This window comes from Gracilinanus agilis, chromosome 4 (genome assembly GCF_016433145.1).
Source record: "Gracilinanus agilis isolate LMUSP501 chromosome 4, AgileGrace, whole genome shotgun sequence".
NCBI lineage: Eukaryota > Metazoa > Chordata > Mammalia > Didelphimorphia > Didelphidae > Gracilinanus > Gracilinanus agilis.
This window is the reverse complement of record NC_058133.1, coordinates 67,917,684-67,936,116: the sequence shown is the minus strand read 5'-3', so window position 1 is coordinate 67,936,116 and position 18,433 is coordinate 67,917,684. Positions and strand designations below refer to the sequence as shown.

General features: G+C 34.8%; 1 protein-coding gene across 4 annotated transcripts in view; it reads left to right on the top strand.

Moving 5' to 3' along the window:
* Nucleotides 1-18,433, top strand: part of RC3H1 (ring finger and CCCH-type domains 1) — a 51,781-nt gene that overhangs the window by 12,932 nt on the left and 20,416 nt on the right. For all 4 annotated transcript variants that reach the window (XM_044676314.1, XM_044676313.1, XM_044676311.1 and 1 more), the window contains exons 4-8: nt 5,180-5,355; nt 6,527-6,727; nt 9,245-9,377; nt 17,062-17,180; nt 18,187-18,299. In XM_044676314.1, the coding sequence (XP_044532249.1) occupies nt 5,180-5,355; nt 6,527-6,727; nt 9,245-9,377; nt 17,062-17,180; nt 18,187-18,299 (742 nt within the window). The remainder of the gene's footprint in view (nt 1-5,179; nt 5,356-6,526; nt 6,728-9,244; nt 9,378-17,061; nt 17,181-18,186; nt 18,300-18,433) is intronic.

Here is an 18,433-nt window from a genome sequence, read left to right as displayed (position 1 = left end):
CCAAAAACTGACAGGAAAACCAGGCCTTAAAAATCAGAATTGACCATCTAGAAACTAATGATTTCATGAGAAATCAAGAAACAATAAAGCAGAATCAAAGGAATGAAAAAACAGCAGAAAACATGAAATAACTTATTGAAAAAAACAACTGTCCTAGAAAATAGATCTAGAGACAATTTGAGAATTATTGGATTACCTGAAAGCCAAGATGAAGAAAAAATCTTGGATATCATATTACAAGAAATTATCAAAGATAACTGCCCAGAGATCCTTGAACAAGAAAATAAAATTGAAAGAATTCACAGATCACCTCCAGAAAGAATCCTCAATTGACAACTTCTAGGATGTAATAGCTGAATTCAAGAGCTAGCAAGCCAAGATAAAAATACTTCAAGCAACCAGAAACAAACCATTCAAATACCATGGAGCTACAATCAGGATCACTCAGGACCTAGCAGCTTCTACATTAAAGGATCATAAGGCATGAAATAAGATATTCAGAAAGGCAAAAGATTTGTGTTTACAACCCAGCATTACTTATCCAGCAAAACTGAGTGTATTCTTTCAGGGGAAAAAACGGTCATTCAATAAGATAGAAGATTTCTAAGCATTCCTGAGGAATAAGCCAGACCTAAACAAAAAATTTTAAGGCCAAATACGAGACACGAGAAGCCCAGAAAGGTAAATGAGAAAGAGAAAATTTAAGGGACTCATTAAGGTAAAAATGTTTATATGTCTACATGGAAAAAGGATTTTTGTAATTTTCAAAAATTACTCTCAGTAGTAAAGAAGATAGAAGGAATTTATTCAGAAAGAGGGTGGAAAAGTAAGCCGATTATGATAATATGACATGATAATATGTGATATGACATGTAAATGTGATGATATGGAATGACATGTATGCATGATATATAAATGACATGTAAAAATCAAGGGCTGAAAGATAAAAGGGAAGTGAAAAATAGAATGAGGTAAGTTATATAACATAATGAAGTGAGAAAAATCAACGCAGAGTGGATAAGGGTGGTGATGGACAATGCTTAAACTTTACTCTCATTGTAACTGACTCAGAGAGGGAAAACGAGTAGACTCAATGGGATATAGAATTCTGCCTATCCTACAGTGAAGTAGAAGGGGAACAAGACAAGGGAAATGGAAGGTAATTAAAAAGGGAGGGGAAACTGGGGAAGGTAACAAAAAAGCAAAATACTGATGAGGAGGAACAGAGTGAAAGGGAATAGAGAAGGATCTAAAGGGGATGATACTATGGAGGGCAATACACAGTAATCATAATGCTTAATGTGAATGGGATGAACTCACCCATTAAATGGAAGTGGATAGTAGAGTGGATTAAAAACCATAATCCTACTATTTATTGTTTACAAGAAACATTTGTGACAGGGCGACACACACAGATACAAGGTAAAAGACTAGAGCAGAATTTATTATGCACCATCTAAAGTAAAAAAGCAGGAGTAGTGATCATGATACCAGACAAAGCCAAAGTAGAAATTGATCTGATTAAAAAGGATAAGGAAGAAAATTACATTTTACTAAACATTTATGCAACAAATGATATAGCATCTAGATTTCTAAAGGAAAAATTGAAAGAGCTCGAGGAGGAAATAGATATTAAGATCATACTAGTGGGGAATTCAACCTTCCCCTTTCAGAACCAGATAAGCCAAAAAATAAATAAGAAGTAAGGGAAGTGAATGAAATGTTAGAAAAATTATAGTTAAGCAGTACATGGTACATATTCAAAGATTGACCATGTACCAGGGCATAGAAATATTGCAAACAGATGCAGAAATAATAAATGCCATTTTTTCAGATCATAATGCAGTACAAATTATAATTAACAAGGGTCCATGGAAAGGCAAATTTAAAATTAATTGGAAATTAAATAATCTAATTCTTCAAAACTTGTGGATCAAAGAAAAAATCATAGAAACAGTTACAGACCTCATTGAAGAGAATGGCAATCAGGTTATATCATACCAAAACCTAAACCTATGAGATATAGCCAAAGCAATGCTTAGGGGAAAATTTATATAACTGAATACCTGTAACAAGAAAATAGAGAGGAAGGAGGTCAATGAGTTGGGCTTGCAACTTAAAAAAATTAGAAGAACAAATTCAAAATCTCCAGATAAAACCTAAATTGGAAATCCTAAAAATTAAAGGAGAAATTTAAAAAATTGGAAATAAAAGAACTATCGAACTAGTAAATAAGACTAGGAGCTGGTACTTTGAAAAAACAAATAAAACAAATAAAAAAAACAAATATAATACTAGTCAATCTAATAAAAAAAGAAGAGAATCAAATTAACAGTATCAAAGATGAAAAGGGTGATCTCATCTCTAATGAAGAGGAAATTAAGGCAATTATTAATAACTATTTTATTCAATTACATGGCAATAAATGTGACAATCTAGGTGAAATGGGTGAATATTTACAAAAATATAAATTGCTTAGATTTACCGAAGAGGAAATAGAATACTTATATAATCCCATTTCAGAAAAAGAAATCGAACAAACCATCAAGGAACTTCCTAAGGAAAAATCTCCAGGGCCAGATGGATTCACAACTTAATTCTATCAAAATTTAAAGAACAACCAATCCTAATACTATGCAAACTATTTGACAAAATAAGCAAAGAAAGAGTTTTACTAAATTCCTTTTATGACACAAATTTGGTACTGATTCCAAAGCCAGGGAGACCAAAAACAGAAAAAGAAAACTACAGACCAATCTTCTTAATGAATATAGATGCAAAAATCTTAAATAGAATACTAGCAAAAAGACTCCAACAAATTATCACAAGGATTATTCACTTTGATCAGATGGGATTATACCAGGAATGCAAGGATAGCTTAATATTAGGAAAACCATCCACATAATTGACCATATCAATAATCAAACCAACAGAAATCACATGATTATCTCAATAAATGCAGGAAAAGGCTTTGACAAAATACAACACCCATTCCTATTGAAAACAGTAGAAAGTATAGGAATAAAAGGGCCATTCCTCAAAATTATAAACAGCATATATTTATTTGTTTATTTATTTTTAAAGCCCTTACCTTCCGTCTTGGAGTCAGTACTGTGTATTGGCTCCAGGGCTGAGGAGTGGTAAGGGCTAGGCAATGGGGGTTAAGTGACTTGCCCAGGGTCACATAGCTGGAAGTGTCTGATGTCAGATTTGAACCCGGGACCTCCCATCTCTAGGCCTGGCTCTCAATCCACTGAGCCACCCAGTTGCCCCCAACAGTATATATTTAAAACCATTAGCAAGTTATCATCTGCAATCAGGACAAGTTAGAAGCCTTCCCAATAAGATCAAGAGTGAAGCAAGGATGCCCATTATCTCCTCTATTACTTAATATTGTTCTAGAAACACTAGAAATAGCAAATAGAGAAGAAAAAGATATGGAGAGTATTCAAGTAGGCAACAAGGAAACTAAACTATTACTCTTTGCAGATGATATGATGGTCTACTTAAAGAACCCCAGAAAATCAACTAAAAGACTAGTGAAAATAATTAGCAACTTTAGGAAAGTTGCAGCGTACAAGATAAACCCACATAAATCATCAGCATTTCTACATATTTCCAACAAAACTCAGCAGCAGATGTTAGAGAAACTCCATTTAAAATCACTCTCTAGACAATATAACATATTTAGGAATCTTATTTGCTAAGACAAACCCAGGAATTATATATGAACACAACTACAAAACACTTTTCACACAATTAAAAATAAATTTAAACAATTGGAAAAACATTAATTGCTCCTTAATGACCCCAGCAAATTACTGTTCAATAAACCCAAAGATCCTAGCTTTTGGGACAAGAACATGCATGAAGAACCAGTAAGTGTAATCAGCAAAGGGTAGTTATGCAGCTAGGAAAACCAGGGGAAAACAGTGTCATAAAAACCTAGAGAACAGATGAAATCCAGCAGAAGGTGGTCAACACTGTCAAATGATACAGGCATATGAAGAAAGATGAGGATTGATAAGAGGACATGAGAGTTAGCAATTAAAGCCATCATTGGTATGTTTGGAGATAAGCTTCAGTTGAATGATGGGAGCCAGGGAAGGTTTAAAGAGAGTGAGAAGAGAGGAAATGGGAGTTAACAATTTTGTACAATTTTTTCAAGGAGGTTAGCTGAGAAAGGAAAAAACATAATAATACAATCATCTGATTTCTTTTATTTTCCCTCATTAATAAAGGCAAACAAACATACCTTCAGTTGACATTGACATGCATGACAATGAAAAAAATATTAGGTTTAGAGTCATAGGACTTAGCTTTAAATGCTACTTTTGAGTTTTACACCCTGTGTGACCTTGGGCAATTCTTAGCTACCTGTTCACAAAACTCTTGTTCTCTTGTCACCAATAATACATTCAGGTAAATAATTAGAAATAAGAGTATAATCTTTCTTCCTGTAGAAGATTCTTTTTTTGTAACTACTGGGCCATGCAAGTAAAATAATATTTCCTTTATTTCAGATCATTTCAAATTAATTAAGTTGGTTGGAGAAGTTATTTTAATTTAATTTTCTTCAGTGTAAATTCCAGATAATATGGCCATTATTATGATATAGGAAGACAGGGACCCTGAACTAATGAAAATAAGTGAACCCAGCCCTGAGAAACTGTTGCTTAGAAACAGGGAAGTGGAATCAGGTGATTTTTACTAAATCTGATCCAAAGAAGTAGAAATAAAAGTTGGGAGTATAAGATTCAACATGGCTTCATTGGATGGAATTGATTTAGGTACATATTAATTTGAGTTTTTTTCTTCGATCATAGTTCTTCCACTGCTTTTCCCATCTTAATTCTAATTGGAATCTCAGGTATGATTCTGCAAAGGTTATGATTATGTGTATAAACCTGCCCCTCCCTGCTGCTACCACTGGTCTTTGTATTCTTTTTTGTTTAATTTTAGAGTTTATGCATAGACAGTAGAATTGAATTTTTTTGCTAAAGAGTTTTGTCTCTAATATCCTTTTCTAATCTTATTATCCTATGACTTCCTATCTTAGGAAGAATTTTGTCCAAACTGAGAGGGAATGTGATACCAGTAGTTAACATCAAACCTAAGAACCTACAAGACTTTTCCTTTGACTACTCAGAATAAAATTTGATTTTTACCTGACTTCCAGCAATGCAGGAGGAAGCTCTAAAGCTGGTCTTACTGGCCTTAGAAGATGGATCTGCTTTGTCTCGGAAAGTCTTGGTTCTATTTGTGGTGCAAAGATTGGAGCCACGATTTCCTCAGGCCTCAAAAACCAGCATTGGACATGTTGTTCAGCTACTGTACAGAGCCTCCTGTTTCAAGGTACAAAACTGCTATAAATTTTGTGCCAAGGGTAAAGAAATATGTTCTCTTCCTGTCCACAGAAATGTTAAATGAATAAAACCTGCCTGAATGATCTTTGAAAAGTCTTCACTATTAGTGTGATTGTAGTAAAAATCAAAAATAGCACATTATTGTGTTATATTAAATATTAATCAAAATTGACCAAACTGGAGCTTAGACATTTTTTTTGCTGTATGCAAATTTTTATCTTGAAGATACTTGTTAAAATGGAATTTTAACCTATAGAAAATAAATAGTTCTTTTGATGTCATCCATCAGTTCTACTAAAAAGTAACTATATTTAAAAGTTTTCTTTGCGTGAGAAATTACAAAACAGACAAGATTTGTTGAATGTAGGTGGTGCTAGAATTTGAGATTCATCTTTTCAAGTTGTCAGAACTATGCCAAATACAATTCAGTTGGTAGAGTATATTAGAGTTTTAAGATTTGAGATGAATTAATTGTTATTATGAAAAAATGTCAACATGAATTTTCTTTTAAAACAAGATCAAATGATGGCACTTTGCAGACCCTCTAAAATGCTATAAAAGCCTGAATTTTTTTTGCTTAACAAAACTTGAAGATGATGATGAAAAACAAAGCTCTGGTAAACAAACACATTTATATAGTATATTCCCATACTGGCCAGATTCAGAAATATTAGTCCTCTTCTGAAATTTAGACCCCCATCTCTCTATCAAGAGATGGACTCACAATTATTATTATGTATTTACACATTGGCTATCTTTTTTACTCATTTGATTTTCAGGACAGTTCTTCTGTCTTCTCATCCATCACTAACTCTCCTTGAAATAGTTCTTTCCCTGGCACTTACTTTCTCTGACTATATTTATTCTTTTCTCCTATTGTAAGTTTTTATGAAACCATGACATTTGAAAACAAATTTCTTGATGGCACAAAGATGAATTTAATGTTTTCACTTTGAATTACAGCAGTCATAACTTGAATTTTGGCTTTATTACTTTAAATTTATACATTTTGTATGTGTGTGTGTGTATATATATATATGTATATATATATACATATGTATATATATATGTATGTATTGTAGCATAATTTAGCTTGTGTTTTGTTTTGTTTTTTCATTAAATTTGGGGTGGGGTGTGGATTGTTGCATGTCTCTTCTCAGGTGACAAAACGTGATGAGGATTCCTCCTTAATGCAATTGAAGGAGGAATTTAGGACATATGAAGCTCTTCGTCGGGAACATGACTCTCAGATCGTGCAGATTGCCATGGAGGCAGGCTTGCGCATTGCCCCAGACCAATGGTCTTCCCTTCTTTATGGAGACCAGTCACATAAATCTCATATGCAGTCCATTATTGACAAGGTAAAGGCTCTTTTTGTTCCTTATTATAGCTGACCTATATTTAAGCTTTCCTTATTTGGAAAGCAAAAAAACTCAAGATTTTGTAAGTTTTTAGTAATGTTTTTCTAAGGTAGACATTGTTTTTATGGACATACAATGATATTGACCAAATTTTATGTTTCCTGGTGTCTGTCATCTGTTCTCTCTGAGCTCATTCTGTTTTAATCTCTCTTTTCCTTTTTGAGTTTCATTATTCAGTTTTCCCAAACATTAAATAACTATAAAGAAGGAGCTTTCTGATTGGTGAATGGACATGGCTACTTCTGTCAAAATCTTCTCCCTGTCTTCCCATAACAGCTCTGACACAAATGTCCCAGTTCTGGAGTTAGCTCTTTGGAACATCAAGTAAACTTTTAGGGAATCTGAAAAGAATTTTCTTATTTTGCTTTCTGGTTTTATAATTGACTTTTTTATCTAAATAGATAATCTATCAGATGTGAGTTTATACTTGACGTTATTTCTTGAATTTTAGAAAGAAAAGACTTTGTCACATTAACTGCAGAAGGAAAAGATCCCATTTGGACTAGGGAGTAAAGTGTTAGGGAGTATTGTATTACACGGAATCTTATAATTTGTTCTTGTTACTTGTTTGCTTCATTGGTATTCTTTTGCGATTAGAAAGATTTTAGATTATGACTGCTTAATGCCATTAAATAAAAAGATCCAGTCACTTTCTCAAGATTAAATCTTTCTCCAGTAGCAGTAGTATGCATCACTACCTTAAAGGAAGAAGAGTGTTATGAATATCTCTTTAGTCTCCGTGTAACTGTGTGTGTATAAGAGATTTGAAGATAAAAACAAAGATGTTCAAACATAGATTTTAAAATGTATACACAATTATAAACTGGTATTACATTTTGGGGAAAATATTCTATATCAATTTTATCAAAATCATTCATCAAGCTCATTTGTGCCCACTACCTTTTTTTTATGTATATTTTTCTGAATTTTATTTCTGTCTTTTTTTATACAGAGTTCTATATGTAAATTGTTTTCTTTTATTCTGAATTGCTTCATACAAGTCTTCTTACATGTCTTCATATTTGTTATTTCTTGAAGTGCAACAATATTCCTTTGTATTTATATGCCACAATTTATTCATGTGAACACAATACTCCAGTGATTTGCTCTTACTATTTGATATTTGTAGAGGTTTTTTTCCCCTTTAAAAAATCCTTAGGGGGCAGCTAGGTGGCTCAAGTGAATTGAGAAACAGGCCCATAGATGGGAAGTCCTAGGTTTAAATCTGGCCTCAGATACTTACTAGCTGTGACAATACACAGTATACATGTGTATACAGATTCTAAAATGGAAGGTAGAGTTTTGTTTTTAATCCTTTACATATAATTGTGGTAGTGGTATCTGTTGGATCAAAAAGGGTGAAGATAGTTCTAAAGCTTGAATTTCATACTCCTGTTCAATAAATTCAAGTGTCTCCCTGTTAACTCTTGGATAAAACTGTTTGGCATTTAAAGTATATCCACTTCACTTTTTTCAAGTCTTATCAGATATTATTCCCCTAAATTCATTCTACAGTTCAGCCAAATTGGCCTTGTTCTTCCATCTAGAATATTCTGGGTGCCTTTGTATGCTGCCCCCATGACTGGAAGGCCTTCTTTCCTCTTCTCTACTTAACTAAAATCTCAAGATTTTTTCAAATGGCATTTCAGATACTACCTCCACATAACACTTTTCTTGATCCTTCTAGCTGCTAGTTCCTTCTAAATTACTTTGTATTTTATATTATGGATATTTTTGTGTGTATACATACTTACTGAAGGCAGAGCCTATTTTTTTACCTTTTGTATCCCCCTTACCTAGCACAGTGCTCAGCACATAGTAAGTGCTTAACAAAGACTTTTTTTTCTTGGTACATAATGCCATATTGCTTTTCCAGAAAGATTGCCTTTAGTTCACAACTCCTCCAATAGAATAACATACCTATTTCTTCACAGCCCCACCATTGGTTAATTTCATAATTTTTAACCTATGCCAATTTATATGGGTAATCAATACCATGTATTTGTTCAAGGCAGAAGAGTGGTTAAGGGACTAAGCAATTGGAATTAAGTCACTCACCCAGAGACATACATCTAGGAAGTATCTGAAGTCACATTTGAACTCAGGCCATCTCTAGGCCTAGCTTTCAGTCTACTGAACCACTTAGTTGCTCCTTCAGAAGTTGTTTTTAATGAAGATTTCTCTCATTATTAGAGAATTTAAATGATTTTATAGATAAGGATAATTCATTTCTTTTTGTGATCTCTGTCTTTTGACCATTTAGGGAAAGGTGGACTGTGTATTTAAATGAACTTCTGTAGAACTTGATGGATCAAAATTGTGATGAAATAAATCTTTCCCTCTAAGATAAAAAATGAAATGCAGCAAACCACAAAATTAAATGAATAAAAGATTTTCCTTTGGAAATGAGAAAGGTTATCTGGTCTCTGGGAAAGTTAATATTTATCTTTTTTTAAGTTGCAGACCCCAGCCTCATTTGCACAGAGCGTTCAGGAACTAACAATTGCTCTTCAGAGGACTGGTGACCCTGCAAACCTGAACCGCCTGCGACCTCATCTGGAGCTGTTAGCAAATATTGACCCTAGTCCAGGTAAACTCTCTTGGAATTAATAATAACAATAGCTAACCTTTATATGACTTACTATTTGCCAGGCACTGTGCCAAGCACATTATGTTTGTCTCTCTTGATATCTTCATAGCACTGGCAGGTAGGTCCTGTTATCCTCAGGTTACAGATAAGGGAATTGAGGCAAAGGTTAAGTGACTTCCCCAAGGTCATACTACTAGTAAGTATCTAAGGCTGAATTTGAACCTCAGATCTTTCTGACTCCAGGCCCAATACTCTATCTATTTTGCATTATTAATTTATTAAATTAAATAAAATCAATAAAATCTTTACATTTGTAGTAAGAGAAGCGAAAAAATATCATGGCTAATAGGACTTACACAGCATAACTTTATTATCTAGCATGCAAGCTTTTTTCATTTTAATATTTATTAATGTTACTAATGATCTCTTAGTTACAAATCCAGTGACCTTGACTTCTCTGTAGCCTTTGACATGCTCTCCTTGATATTGTCTTTTTCTAGTTTTTTGGGACACTTCTCTCTCCTGGTTTTCCACCAGCTCATCTGATTAGTCCTCTGTCTCTTTCCCTAAATCTTCATCTAGATCTTTTATTGTAGTTGTTCCGTTGGGTTCCCTCCTCAACCCCTTTCTCCCATTTTTATATTAATTCTCTTAATGATCTCATTAGCTCCCATGGATTTAATTACCATCTCCATGCCAATAATATTCAGATATACCTACCTTGACTCAGCCTCTCTTCTTACCTTCAGTCCCACATCTCCTCTTGTCTTTCAGACATCTCAAACTAGATGTTTAGTAGAGATATTAATCTCAACATATTCCTCCTGCCTTCCTAGTTAATGTAGAGCAACACCATCCTCCTAGTGCCTCAGGCTCACAAGCCTAGTGTCATCTTGGAATCCTCACTGTCTCTGATGCCCACCCCCCATATCCAAGTCATTGAAAGACTCGTATCTAGATTATTTCAATAACTTGCTGCTAGGTCTCCTAGCCTCAAGTCTCTCCCCACTGCAATCCATCCTTCATCAGGATTTTCCAAAAGATAGTATGTCTGATTCTCCCCTTAAACATACTCAGTAAATTCCTATTCCTTTTCGCTTCCTATTGCCTTCAGGATCAAATGAAAAATTCTCTGTTATTTGGCATTCAAAGTCCTTAACAACCTAGCTCCCTGCCGCCTACCTTTCCAATATTCTTGCACCCTATTTCCCAACACAAAAATGATGTTGCCCTCAGTAGAAGAAATACAGAAACTTAAAGAAAATTAAATTGAGTCACAATATTATTTCCATTTGTACATGTTGTGTTTGAGATGATGGTGGGATAGCCAGGTTGAAAAAACTAATAAGACAGTTCATGACTAGAACTCAAAAGAAAGGTGAGGGTTGGTTTGTAGATTTGCAGATTATCTTCTTGGAAATAATGTCTGAATCTCTCACAGCTAATGAGATTTTTGTGGAGAGAAAAGGGCCCATTATTGAACCTTGAGGAATAATTGGGTGAGAGAAAGAGCAAACGAGGTGGAGAAGGACCAGGTGAGACAAATAAAAAATCTGACTTCATCAATGATGTTATTTCCTATAGTGGTTCAACTCATTATTCATGCTTCCTTTCTCATCCTATGTCTGTCACCCTATAGATGTTTGATAGAAGAATCTATTTATCTAACATACTGAGGCCTTCCTTGAGGTTTTTATTCCTTAAACATTTAAGACCCTGAGAACTGGGAGGGACTTCACATACTATCTATTTAAATACATTCTTAAACAAGAATTTCTTCTTTGTCTCCGTATGGCTATATTTCAGGGTTTATTCTTAGCCGTCTTGTTTTTCTCTACCCTCATTTGATGACTTCATCATCTCTCATGGGTTCAGTTATCATCTATGTGTAGATGACTCCCAAAACTTATTTTTATTTATATATATATAATTTTAGCCTTCTACCCTTGAGTTCTCCAGTCTTACATCCTCAGCTGTCTATTGGATATTGCAGACCGGAAACCAAATAGCTAACAGTTTTTTAAATTTAACATATTTAAAACAGAACTCCTTATCTTTGTTCTTTTACCCTTTTCTCTCATGCTTCTTTTCAGGGTCCTGAGATTCACAACCCTATCATTTATCTTTGACTCTTTCACTAGATTCATTTATCTTATCTTGATACTTGTACATCTTCAACATCTCGAATCTGTGAAACCATGTTATTTCTGTACTGAATAAACTGTTAATGGCTCTTTAATACCTTTAAGATTAAATTTAAACTTCCTCATTTGTAAGTTTAGTGCCCTCACAGCCTGATTCCAACCTACTTTTACAATTTATAATTGAGCCATACTGGCCTCCTCGCTATTTTTTATATAGCATGCTTCATTTCCCATTTTGGCCTAGAGGAGCTTCCCTACCACTTCCTTCTCTAATTCCCCAGTTTTCTTGACTCAGATATTACCTAATTTTTGAAGTTATTTCTGTCCTCATAACTCCTCCCAAAATTGCCTTTTATTCACCTTTATTTGTTTTATGTATGTTGTTTCCTTGATTCAATAGTAATTTCTTGGGGTCAAGGACTGTTTTGTTTTTTTTATCTTTAAATTTCCTATATTTGGCATATAATAAATATTTAATAAATGCTTATTGAGAAGCACCTAATTAGTTCAGTGGATATAGAACCAGGCTTAGAGGTGGGAAGTCCTGTATTCAAAAATGACCTGAGACACTCCTAGCTGTAACCCCCCCAGCAAGTCACTTAATCCCAATTATCACTCTTCTGCCTTCAAACTTGATATTTGGTATTGATTTTAAGATGAAAGGTAAGGGTTAAAAAATGCTTATTGATTGATATCTAGCTTGCAAAAACAATATAAAAAACTCATATTTTTGTGGTATGCTATCAGTATTAAAAGACTTAAAATTTGTTATTCTCAATTAGAAATATTTTTGTTGACACTGTAAAAATAAAATTAGGGCAAGCAATGCAAGGCACAAGGAACAATAAAGAGACTCTTGTTATAGAAAATAACTTTTTTTAAAAATATATGTAAGGGTAAAAGGGTTTCTAATTCTAAGAGATTCTAACTCCACCCAAATAAACTCCCAAGTCCCACAAGGAACTGCTTCTCCTATGGTTCACAGGCTACACTAATCCTCCCTGATTTAACTAACCAAATTTATTCTATTCTAAATAAACCTAACCACTCTAACTCTTAACTTGGCCTTTAAGTTATAAAGATAACCAAGGCTAGCTGGTCGAGTCTCTACAAGAATCAAGTTAGGACTCTGAGTCTGTTAAGACCAGATTTTGTTTGGTCTTTTCAGAGTTTAACCAATCTATAAACAGTAACAGATAAATGAATAGTGTTTCCCAAGTTGGAAAAGAAAACACTAAACTCCTTCAGGTCTTTCACTCAGATAGAGAGGCAAAGATGTTACCTTCTCTAGCCCTGAGAGAGAAAGCAGCTGCGTGTGGCTCTGTTGACTGCCAGAAGCCCCTCCTAGAATGCCACACCCAGAGTGTAACTGTCATAGAAATAACTTATAACTGCCAACAGTTGAAATTAATACTCTTTCTCAGCTCTATTTGAAACTCCCATTGTTTTTCAAGCCAGCTTCTCTACTTCTTATCTTTAAACTAATAAAACAATGCTTATTTTCTAATATCATCCTTATAACACTAAACTTCCTCAGTTTCAGGAGCTGCATGCACAGTTAGCTAAAGAACCAAGTTAGTTGTTCTTCCTTTAGGAATAGAGAGTAGATGTGTGATCTTATTGGCATTGGGAACTCCCTCTACTACAGCAGGTCATCCCTCCTCTATGACCAGGTCTTATACAAACTGCCCATTATTGTTGTATTCTCAGCTCTTAGCCCAGTGCCTGGGCACCTAAGAAGCACTTATTAAGTGTTCTATCTGTCACTCCACACTACCTCTGTTATTGGTTTAGCTCAGCAAAATTAATCTGAAGAAAAAAATTAGCCCTTTCCCAAACTCAAACCAATTAGAAGTGAAAAGTTTTTGAAATTCTTGGAAAATGACTAGAATAAAGCAAATTCATGATTCATTCCAGGGGAGTGATTATCCCTCCATGTGCCAAGAATTCCTAGATGTTCTCATTGGTCTATGAACCTACTCATGTGTTGTTCATTAGCACCACCTGCAAAATCATCGTGATTCATTCTAAGTAAATGCACCCTTGGTAGGTTGTCTCAAGCCTCATGTTGTACATTTTAAAAATTAAATGAATATTATTTTATTATATTATTATGGCCCATAAAAGATGTATTTAATATTTTGGCTTTTCCATACTTGTTGGGTTTTGATGCTCTAATACATGATAAATGTTTTGAGAAGTTACCGTGCAGAGCTAAGGAAGTTTTATGTTGTTGTTTTGGAATAAATTTAGTATCAATATTAATTTATTGTTTATATTACCTTTCAGTCAAATGTAGTTGCCTTGCTTATCTCTTTCAATAACATTAATTTTTGCTATTCCTTTTTTGAAGAGGATGATTACTATTTCTGTATTTTGTTACTTCAGCTGATACATAATAGATAATACTCCTGCCCATGATTTTAACTCTTTGTATCTATTTCAAGTGTATTTCTTGAAATCATTGTAGGATTCTGATTTCTAATGAGTTTTGCTATCCATTTCCACTTTATGAGTGAATTTACCCCATTCATGGTTACAGTTTAGATATTCTTTTTTTCAAGTGTATGTATTTGCTATTGTGATTGATAAATTACAAATTAATTTTAGATATCAAACATATCTATGAGGGATGATGAAGTCTTTTTTTGTTATAAAGGGGTCCTTACAATTCTGATGGTCTTAAAGAAAGAACACTATCCACATTCAGAGGAAGAACTATGGGAGCAGAAACACAGAAGAGAAATAACTGCATGATCACATGGGTCGATGGGGCTATGATTGGGAATGTAGACTCTAAACGATCACCCTAGTGCAAATATTAATAATATTGAAAAAGGTCTTGATCAGTGACACATGTAAAACCCCAGTGGAATTGCTCATCAGATATGGGAGGGGGAGGGAGGGGAGTGGAGAGAAAGAACATGAATCCTATAGCCATGGGAAAATACTTTAAATTAATTATTTAAATAAAAATTTCCAAAAATAAAAAAGATAAAGGGGTCCTTATTCTGGAAAAGATTAAGAACTCATGAAATATTTAATTTACTCTTTGTTCTCTCTTCATAATCTCTCCATGTTGCATCAATGATTTCTTCATCTTTGGTTGAACCCTCTTCTGTATTGACCAAGTGACTGAATGAGAAACAGTTTCAGATTTGTTTATGTCTGTCACTGGCCTATAACAACTTGTTTATTTTGGCCTATCTAAACTAGACTAGTATGTGGTCTGGTATTTCTTTTGAAGTACACACCATACTTAGCAGATGGGTAGAGGGCGCTGGGCCAGGAGTCTAGAAATGTGAGTTCAAATCCAACTTCAGACACTTAAAAGTTGGGTCACTCTGCCAAGTCAGTTAATCTCTGTTTCCCTTAGTTTCTTCAGTTGTAAAATGGGGCTCATAATAGCACCTACCTTTCAGAGTTGTAATGAAGATCAAATGAGGTTATATTTATAAAAGGACCTGGCACTTGGTAGGCACTTAATAAATATTTATTGAATGCTTGTTCTGTCCACCTATCCATGTCATATATAATAATAAACAGAGGGGGCAGCTGGGTAGCTCAGTGGAGTGAGAGTCAGGCCTAGAGACAGGAGGTCCTAGGTTCAAACCTGGCCTCAGCCACTTCCCAGCTGTGTGACCCTGGGCAAGTCACTTGACCCCCATTGCCCACCCTTACCACTCTTCCACCTATGAGACAGTACACCGAAGTACAAGGGTTTAAAAAAAATAATAATAATAATAATAACAAACGGAGCCAGTTACCAATGTTAGGGATGGAGGGGAGATAGAGTCTATGAGGTGAGATACTCTCTTCTAGCTCTCTCCTCCTGCCAAATATACACTGAGACTTTGAGGGGGTGTCACCCCAAAACTGGGTAACCTGGATGGTCATGCTGCCCCACAGGAGTTAAGGGCGAGGTTTCCCTATAAGAGGAGGTATAGGTGACCCCAATCCAATTCTAAATGAGGGTGGGGTTCACACAAGCCTCCCCCGAGGTCAGTTAACTTCACAGCAGGTGGTCTGGCTCCAAGATGGAGGCAGCCAGACCAAGCGGTGATTCCCCTCCCCCTCGTCTCTCAGGTACTCTGAAACGCTGTCTGACTAATGAGTTTCTTTTATTCTTTGCAATTCAGGGGTTAGGTGAAAGGCAGAGGAATTTTGGGGTGCTCTCTTTATTTCTATGGGGTCCATCACTCAGGTGGGAACCTTTGGGGTTCCTGCTCCCAAAACATCTCCCCTTGCCACTTCTCCTTCAGTTTCTATTTCTATTTCTATCCTTTTCTATAATTGTAAGTTAGACCAGAAAGAGTCTCTCAGCAAGGTTGGGTAATGGGGAAGGCACCTAAGAGATCGCTCCCAAAATGGAGTCTAGAAACTTAGCTGACTGAGGTCTTGCTGGATGAGAAGCGATGGGGTGCTTTTGACCAGGGAATCAGGGTTTCAATGTTCAAAGAAAGATCCTCAGGAAGCCCTCAGGACTGGATTTGAGCTGGGATGTTGTCCTCCTCCTTCTCTCAGTCCTCCACCGGAAGTCCTTTCCCCCCTTCCTCCTCCAGAGAATTCCCCAGAATTCTTTCTGGTCTCAACTGTCAGTAACTGTCGCCAAGGGCCTTCTTCTGGCTCTTTTTTCCCATCCCCCATCCTTACACATATGAAAATCATCTAAATGAATTGAAGTTGTGTAGGCTGAGAAAGATAAGACTTAAGAGCTCTTCTCATGCTTGAAGGACTGTCATGTTGAAGGAGAGTTTGGACTTGTTCTGCAGAAGTGTAAGAAGCAGCACTTGGTAGAGAGGCAGATTTTGACTTGATTTGATGGAAAGCTTCACAATTTTAAAACTTCACATATTCACTGACCTGCCTCAAAAATGGAGTATCATCCAGAAGGGTCCTATTTAAATGTGATTTGAATTCTTTTCTAACTGAGAACCTGTGATTCAATAAAATACAACTTTTAGCTTATTTATATGGAATTTTTTTCTTTTATTATGAGAAAACTTTTTCTAAATATGGTTAATCAGATTTACCAAAGAAATGAATAGTTTATTTTCATTCAAAAAATTCAAAATGTTTTACTTTAGAATTCCTTTAAATAACATTTCCTTGGAAAGCTAAATTGGGAAGTGTGAGCTATGTAAGAAGATACCAGTCAAATATATATATATATTTTTAATGTATAAAAGCATCTCTTGTTGTGTTTAAAAGAAAGTATTTTGTTTATACCACAATTTGATTCATGAAGTACTTCTAAGAACACTGGAACTGCAAGGGGTACCAGTATACTTATTTTGCTTAAAAACTGCATTTTTTTTTTCAAACCAGTGATTTTCCTGAAAACAGAAGGGAAATATGCTTATGCTAATTCCTTGCTCCATAATTCTGCACAGGATGGAAAGCATCATCCATTTACTTTGGGACTGGACAGCAGCTTTTTAGTAGTTAAAAATTGTTTGATTATCTTTATAATTCATTTTTATTAATGTTTGTACAGCCTTGTAAAAACCTCTTGCTTTTTTCCCTTGTATTCTGTATAGATGCCCCTCCCCCAACCTGGGAACAGCTAGAAAATGGGTTGGTTGCTGTGCGCACAGTGGTGCATGGACTGGTTGATTATATTCAGAATCACAGCAAGAAAGGAACAGATCAGCAGCAGGTAAGATAGGAATGTTACTATAAGAAGTAAAATCACTAAAGTCATGGACACAAGAAATAAAAGTAGGTCAATACTTTGCGGAACTGAACCAGCAATAATTTTAAAAGTATCTTCTTTTCAAGAGATTGGCAAAAAATAAAAATTTAGTGTTTGTACAATTATACCTGTAAGCTGGGATCACACAGCCATCTAGAAAAATTGAAATACAAATTGCCCTGCTGACACCTTGTAGTAAAGTTCTGCCATGTAGAATGATATGAAGGTAAAGACTCTCACATTTAAAATTTGAGTTTATTCTCTTTGAGAAGAAAAGAAAATCTTAAACTTTCTTGACTGTATAGTGAATGCTATTATAGAATCCCAGGATCTGGTAATAAATAATGAAATGTAGCCTATTTCTTTTAGCTTTACACCAAAGACTGTTAATACTTGGAAGGATTTTTATAGATAATCTTTAATTTCCAAAGGTTAAGAATTATGAAGTATATAACTTTTCAACCTCCATCTTCACTTATGTAAGAGAACAACTATAATAGGGATTTTATATCCAAATCCTTGGTGATTTAATGAAGTACTATCTGATAAAACTTTGATGTTCTAATAGGTGTCATGTAGGTTTTAAAGGGCATTAAATATTGTATGGGATGGTTTTAGGGGAGATCACTTTCATTAAATGGTGTTTATTAAGGTTCCATAAGCTTTGGATATTATATTCAAACTAATTTAAATGTCATACTTATAATCTTATACTACAAAGACTTTACTGATATTAATTGATCTATGAAAAAATTGTGAGTTGTAAAGATCGGTGTAACAAAATGAAAAATGTGATATTGCTGCATTTTAATACTGAAGCATAAGAAATGCATAACACCATTATCTCCTGTTTTCTGTTTCTTCAAAGACAGAAATGCTTCTTAAGGCCCTTAAACTATGTATTATAACTGTAGGATCATCTGTTTAAATGCTTCACTGATTTATTGATTTATTTATTTTTGCTCCTTAGCCTCCTCAGCACAGCAAGTATAAAACTTACATGTGCCGAGACATGAAACAGAGAGGAGGGTGCCCCCGGGGGGCCAGCTGCACATTTGCACACTCACAGGATGAATTGGAAAAGTAGGTGTCCATCTTGTGGGAATTACTCCAGACTTTGTAATATCCCTGTTAACACAACATTGAGTTTCATTGGAACCCTTGCTTACCTTTGAAACTTAGGAAGTTAGCAGAAATTACAATAATAAATTATACCA